Source organism: Monodelphis domestica, chromosome 2 (assembly GCF_027887165.1).
Source record: "Monodelphis domestica isolate mMonDom1 chromosome 2, mMonDom1.pri, whole genome shotgun sequence".
NCBI classification, from domain to species: Eukaryota; Metazoa; Chordata; class Mammalia; order Didelphimorphia; family Didelphidae; genus Monodelphis; species Monodelphis domestica.
The window spans coordinates 531,743,998-531,751,216 of NC_077228.1; the positions used below are offsets into that span (position 1 = coordinate 531,743,998).

Genomic DNA, 7,219 nt, shown 5'->3' on the forward strand with positions numbered 1-7,219 from the left:
GTGGGTTCGAATCCCAGGCGGGGAACTTCTACCTCGGTGACCCTGCAGAGATCATTTCAGCCGGGCCCCAGCTGGCTCACCTGTAAAAGGCAGAAGTTGGCCTACAGAGCTTCTAGGGGTCTGCCCAGGAAGAGAGGAAGAGGAGACCTGGGGCAAAGCTAACCGGGTCCTGTGTCGGGGCGAGCAGGGAGACTAGAGGCGAGAAGCCCAAGCCCAGCCCCGGGTTCCAGGGAGACGAGGAACAGCGCGCTCCCTCCCAACGGGAAGCGACTTGCCCAAAGTCACACCAACAGTTAGTCAGTCTCCCAAGTGGGTCCTGAACCCGTCCGATTCCAGGCCCAGGGCTTCCCCCGGTGGTCCACTTGGCAGGCCTCGGACAGAGCCAGAGGGAGGGCGGGCCAGCCCGGGTCCTCTCCCCCCCGGCCGCGGGCAGCGGGACAAAGAAAGGCTCCGGCTCCCATTGGTCCTGGAGGCCGCCCAGGCTCCCGAAGCTTATTGAGATGCAAATAAGAGGATATAAATAAAGGGGGAGTGTGTGCCCACCGGGGCCGGGCCGGGGCCGGGGCCGGGGGGAGTGGGGATCCCTGGAGCTCCAGCGCTGCCCTCCCACTCTCCCTCCTCTCCAAGTCGCAGCTGCCGGCCCTCCTCCTCCCCCTTCCTAGTCCCCTTCTGGCTCCTCCTTCAGTCCCCTCCCTCCCACCTCCCCTTCCTCTCTCCGCTTCCCCTCTCCTCCTCTCCTTTCTCCTCTTGCCCCTCCCCCTTCCTGCCTCCCTCCCCGGAGTTCCCCTTGGCCCTCCCCCGCTCCCTCTTCTTTTCCTTCTCTCGCTCCTCCTCTCCCTCTGCTCCCCCCCACCATCTGGGCCCCCTCCCCCCGCCCAGATCTCCGCCCCTTCTCCGGTCTCCGCCCCACCCCCAGGCCCATCCCCACTGCCCCAGGCGCCCGCGAGCAGAGCTCGGGCTCTGGCCACAAAAGCCTCCTGGGCTCGGGGAGGGTTCCGGTCTTTCCGTTCCGTTTCGCTTCGTTCCATCCGTCTCGTCCGCCGCCCGCCTACCAGCCATGGCCCCATCTTTCCGGCCCAGCCGAAGCCGCCCCGGGCGGGAGGAAGAGGATTTCTGGGAGGCGAAGGGAGACCGAAAGGTGAGGGGGGTCCCCCATCCTCTGGGCTGGAAGGGCGCTTGGAGATCCTCCGGCATAATCCCCGCCTGCGATCCCGGACGGGTCCCAGGGCACATCGCAGAAGCGGGATTCGAACCTAGGCCCTCTGGTCCAGAATCAACCGGGATGGGAGCAGGGCTTCCTCAGCCGGGTCCCCGGAGTGCGAAAGGCTTCACGGCATCTCCCTCTCCCTCCCTCCCCTCCCAGGCCAGGAAGCCGCTGGTAGAGAAGAAGAGGCGAGCCCGGATAAACGAGAGTCTGCAGGAGTTGCGCCTGATCCTAGCTGACGCCGAGGTAAGATGCCCTGGGCTGGCTCCGGGGGGAGACTGAGGCACACCCACAGCCCGAGACTAACCGTGCCCCAGCCCCTTAGCCGCCGCCCCCCCCCCCCCACATCTGCTTACCTGCGCCCTTCCCTTCCTCTGGCTCCGGTTAGTTTCAGATGAAGATGGAGAACGCCGAGGTCCTGGAGCTCACGGTGAAGCGAGTGCAAGGCGTCCTGCAGAGCCGCTCGCTGGGTGAGTGAAGCCCCGGCTCCCCCGCTCCTCCCCTCCTGTCACTCTCCTAGGGCCCCCCCTTCCCCGGACTCCTGGGCTCTCGTCCACCCCTTCTCCACGGTGGGAGAGCCCCTGCGGCCGCCCTGGGCTCGACCCTCCCTCACTTCCCCCTGCTCCGTCTGCCACCCAGGCAAAGGCAGAGGGTCGGGCTGGGGGCAGAGCCTGAGAGCTCACCCTGGCAAGGGTGGATTCTGCCTCTATTCAAGTGCAACTTGCAGGGCACGTAGAGGGAGAACCAGGCTCCCCTCCCCAGGTGGAGGTCCTGGGTTCAAATCTGACCTCAGGCACTTCCCAGCGGTGTGACCCTGGCCAAGTCACTCACCCCATTGTCAGCCCTTGCTGCTCTTCTGCCTTGGAGCCCATACACAGCCCGGACTCGAAGACAGACGGGTTAAAGAAAAAGTAACTGAGATTGTTCAAATGGCAGCTCTTTGAGGGCAGGGGCTGCTTGGCTGCTTCTTTGCCTCTCTCAGTCCCTGCATCAGCCCGACCCCCCTGGCAGGCTGGGCCCGGAGGCCTTGGAGATCCCCCTCAGGGGGCAAAATGGGTCCTTGAAATACCGTTCAAAGACCCCAGGCTAAGCCCTGAGGGGGTGGGGGGAGGTTAAGCTACCTGCGAGGAGTGAGAGGGGCCGGAATCCACTCTCCTCACCTGCCGGGATAGAAGGGGAGACTGAGGCCCAGGGAGGAATCTACACCACTGTTGAGGGACAGAAGCCAGACCCAGTTCTTTCCCCTGGAATTTAGAGCCAGGCTCCCTTCCTCCCAGTGGCTGCCTCCTTTCTCCCAGGCTTTGGGGAGTAGTGAGGCTCTCCTCAGGCAGAAGCTGGCAGAGCACCCCTAAGGGCCAGCGGAGGGGATGAGCTTGGATTAGGTGCCCACACAGAGCCTTTCCAGCAGCCCTCTTAGATCCCAGGCTCGTTCAGGGGCCCTGGGCTGCTTGGCTCCCACCCACTCCTCAAGCCATCACCCCTACATTTAGAGCCATTCTTATGCCCCAGGAAACTCCCTGAGGGCAGGCTGGCGGCTGCTGCTGCTGCCCTTGGGTCTGGCCTGTCCAGGTGCTGAATGAAAGCTGGGCTTCTCCGGAGAAAATCCCAAGGCTTTGGCAGTGGGCATGGCTGTTCTTTGAAAATAAGGGTCTGTTTCCCTTCTGCCTTTGCACCCCCAGAAGCTGCTACAGTAGCCTAAAGGACACTTGTGAGGTGACTGGTTCCTGGAGCCTCTAGATCCCCGCCTTTGGCTGTTCAGTGGGTCCCTAGTCCCTCTGGGGGGCTGCCTCTTCCTCCTTTCCTTGCCCCTGAATGAAGGCTGTGTCCGTGTCCGTGTCCGTGTCCGTGTTTGTGTCTGTGTCCGTGTCTGTGTCCGTGTCTGTGTCCGTGCCCGTGTTCATGTCCGTGTCCGTGTCTGTGTCCGTGTCCGTGTCCGTGTCCGTGTCTGTGTCCCTGCCCGTGTCCGTGTCCGTGTCCGTGTCTGTGTCCCTGCCCGTGTCCGTGTCCGTGTCTGTGCTCTCTCCCACTCTGTCCTTCTTGCTTTCTGAGCCTGCCTTCTTCCTTGCCCGCCTGCAGAGTCGGACAAACTCCACCGGGAGGCCAGTGAGCGCTTTGTGGCTGGCTACATCCAGTGCATGCATGAAGTACATATGTTCGTCTCCACTTGCCCGGGCATCGATGCTGCCATCGCTGCGGAACTCCTCAACCACCTGCTGGAGTCCATGCCCCTCAACGAAGGCGCCAGCTTCCAAGCCCTGCTGGGAGATGTTCTGGGGGAGGCTGCAGCAGCTGGGCCAGGGGGCAGCCTGTGGCCGGGGGGAGATGGCCTGGGCTCCCCTGCGGGCCCTTTGTCCCCTCTGGCCAGCCCTCTGTCCCTGTCGCCTAGCGAGGACGTTTGCTCGGATCTAGAAGAGGCCTCCGAGGTAGAACTGAGCCAGGCGGCCCAGGAAGGGCTGGACACTGCCCCCTGCTTGCCCAGTGGCCTGGCTTCCTCTGCTGTTTCCAAGTGTATGTGGAGACCTTGGTGATGGAGACTGAGCTGAGGGAGGGGAGGCCCCTGAGCTGCCTCAGTGGGTGCGAGGGGGATGGGGTGCCCCTGGCTGGCTCCTCCTCCTTGTGGACCCCCTCCCACCCTTTCCTTGGCCTCCTGCTCCAGGTCCAGGCTGGGCACATTGGCTGGATCCTAGATCTTGGAGTGTGTCTACTGTCTGAGATTGTAGGCACACCAAGTAGGTGGCCAGAGGGCTCCTAGCCGGGCAGCTGGACTTTGCCCATGCCCTTTGTGTCTTGGGGAGGGGGGTTTCTTTTTTTTTCTTTTTAGCTTTTCTTGGCTCCACCTTTGTCTATGGGGGGATGGGGGACCGGTAGCAGCCCAAGGAAGGGCCCAGTTAGTCTGTCCCCCCTCCCCCAAAGACAAGGTCTGGGAGCCTCCTACTTTTTTCTGCCTGTGAGGGGGTGTGGCCTGGGGTAGCTGAGGAAACTTAGGGACCTGTGAACCCTCTTCACTTTACATATCACCCAAGTGTCCTAGAGAAGGGAGCACACAAAATCCCAGTCAGGGCTTAGTATTGACTTCCTAGTCACTCGTTTAGTCACTCGACAAACAGACCTAGTGTGTGCTGAGTCTCTTCCCTCCAGGCACTTACAGTCTAATGATGGATAGTTATTAGCGAGGGGGAAGCCTAGAGAAAGCAGAGAAGGAGAGGGATCCAAGATGCCCAGTGCCATCCTCCTGCAAGGGGCTTGCTGAGAAAAGAGCCTTCTGAGTGGATTGCATTTGGCAGAGTCTGAAATGGTGTATCTGAGGGCACCACCCACTTTGTTGGGAAAGCATCTTTAATTCTGCAAAAGCCCAGCTTCTTAGCTTTGGGCCTGCAGTTGGTCCAACCCACTGGGATACCTTAAGACTCAGCACTTATTTCCTAGATGGGATGTCTCGAATTCGCGCAAAATGTTTTCTTTTTCAGAGTTAGATTAGAGAAAACAATGTCCTGCTGGAGGCAGCCCCTTGGGAGGAAGTGTTCAGAGGAAGGGCCTCCCAGTGTAAGCCAGACCCCCCCAGCCTTCTGTATTAGCAGGGTCCAGCACTTCCCACTCTGCTCTGGGGTGCTCGGGAACCCCAGCCTCCCTCTTCCGTGTATGTCTCCTGCTCTTACCAGGAGAGACTGAGGCTCTCTGGTCCCTGCTGGGGAGCAGGCAGGGATGGGCTAACCTTGGCTGAAAAGGGGGAGAGGCTTGAAGTACCCCCGGAAAGTCGGGCCATTGCAAAGCCCTGGAAACCAGGGCTTGAAAGGGGAGGACCAGAAGCCTCTGGGAGGAGCCTGGATTGCTCTTTTGGGCCATGTGCTACTGTTGTGAGTCTCAGACAATAAAATGAATATGGAATGATGAAACCTTTGGGGTTTGGACTCTTCTTTAAAGGCCCCCCTCAGACCCTCCCCCTGCCATGTGCTTGCCCAGGTGGCTGTCCAGTTGGGCTGAATCCTCTTAAGTAGAAGGGGGGATGGGCAGGGGCCGGGCTCCCTTTAGTGGAGGGAGATGGGCCTAGAGAGCCCTCTACTTTCTGGAGGTTTGATGTGCAAATGAAGTGGGACTCCGAAGGTTTCCTGCCCTGATCCGGGAGCCCCTTCTGGCTTTTGATCTTTAGGGATCCTCCCAGTCCTTTGTTTTACAAATGAAGAAACTGAGGCTTCCCGAAGGGGGATTCGGACCTCAGGCTCTTCCTCTGGGAAATGGGGATGAGGTCCCCTTTCCCTGGAGATCCCAGGTTCTTGCCCTGGGCTCCCCGCCCTTCTTAGGGCTGTGAATTGGGAACTTCGAAAGGAAACTGAGCCTGAGGAGGGCCGCTGTGTGCCAGGCACAAGGAAAGGCAGCCGAGGTCCCCATGGCTACGGGAACAAGCTCAGGGGGCTGAGAAAGGACCCAGGGGTCCGGGACAGGCGAGACCGAGAGCTGGTCCCCAGGGAGGCTGGCTCAAAAGGAGACGGGGCACAGAGGAATCCCTTCCCCAATCTCCTTCGGTGCGAGGTGGCCTTGGCCAAGTCATTTGTCCTCAGGGCCTCGGGGTTGGAGGGGAAGCCCCTGGCCGGGCGGGGTGCTGATTTGACAGTGAGGTTTAAGACTGAATTTGTCTTTGTTCTGAGGCCAAGCTGAGCAGATCAGAGATAAAGAAACTAAAACAACCACAGCAACCCGGAAGGAATCTCGGGGACACTAACAGGGCGGGGAATTACTCTCACCTGACATGGAATTGATACTTTCCCCAAACAAACGGAGAGAAAGTTGAATTTCAAGCCCCGCTCTTTGGGGTGATTAGAATCTCCGCTATCGGTTTTCCCCCTTTAAACTCTCACCTTCTGTTTGAGAATGGACACTATCCGTTCCAAGGCAGAAGAGCAAGAAGGGCTAGGCAATGGGGGTAAATGACTTGGCTAGGGTCACACAGTAAATTGGTATCTGAGGCAGGATTTGAGCTTGGGTCTTCCTGACACCAGGCCCTGAGCTCTAGGCACTGAACTGCTCACCTATACTGGACTTTTGCCTCTTCTTCCCCTGTGACTGCAAGCAAGTCATATTCCCTTCTCTGGTCCTCAGTTTCCTCCTCTGTAAAATGAGGGAGGTAGACTTGGCCTCTAAAGTGCCAGCTCGAAAACTAGGATTCTTTGTGCCCCTTAGGAGGGGCCCTTTGCCTCTTGGGTCCTGGGTTTCCTTCCCTAAAATGAGGCTGTTTGCCTTGATGGCCTCTGAGGCCCCTTCCAACTCTGCCTATAAGATCCTTGGGTCTCCGTGGTCTCCGACTCCCTATCAAAGGGGTTGGGGCAGCTAGGTGGGTCAGTGGTTAGAGCACCAGGCCTTGAATTGGGAGGGCCTGTGTTCAAATCTGGCCTCAGACACCTCCTAGCTGTGTGACCCCAGGCAAGTCACTTAATCCCCATTGCTTTGCCTTTGCTGTTCTGTCTTTGAGTTGATACCAAGTCAGAAGAGAAGAGTTCAAAACCCAAAAGGAAAGAGCTGTATCTTGGGCAGAGGCAGCAGCTTTCCCTGGGGAACGTGGCCCCAGAAGGGAGAGCCTGGAGAGAACTTGGGGGAGGCAGTGAGGGAACTTCTTTTTCTCCTCTCCCGAAATGTAATTGCTTCCTTGGGGAGATGCTTTGGTGCAGTGGTTCTGGACCCTGAGGTCCTGTGTTCAAATTCTACCTTTGCCATTTGGTAGAGTTACCTTAGGCAAGTCACTTAACCTTCTGATGTGCACACAGTAGGTGTGCTGTGGCCAGCAATTGCATGAAATGATCCTCACCCAATCCCAGCTAGAAACTACTTGTAAAGAGACTCAAATGCAAAATGGACCTCAAGATCCTTTGAATCAGATTGGACTTTCCTTAAAATCCAGCCAAGGGCTGGGGATGTGGCCAGGCGGTGGTCTGGCTACACATACCTTGACTTCCCCTCTTTCTGCCAGCCAGAGTAACCATCTAAGCCAGGGCCCTCCTGGTTCTTGAGGACAGCCCAAAGTGA

At 58.8% G+C, this 7,219-nt stretch overlaps 1 protein-coding gene across 1 annotated transcript; it reads left to right on the forward strand.

The window, feature by feature from the left end:
• The first annotated feature begins 550 nt into the window (after positions 1-550).
• Positions 551-5,097, forward strand: HES6 (hes family bHLH transcription factor 6). The gene is made up of 4 exons (XM_007485856.2): positions 551-1,138; positions 1,364-1,450; positions 1,593-1,674; positions 3,281-5,097. Exons 1-4 carry the CDS (start codon positions 1,058-1,060, stop codon positions 3,730-3,732), a joined length of 702 nt encoding a protein of 233 aa, XP_007485918.1. The 5' UTR covers positions 551-1,057; the 3' UTR covers positions 3,733-5,097.
• Positions 5,098-7,219: the final 2,122 nt, after the last annotated feature.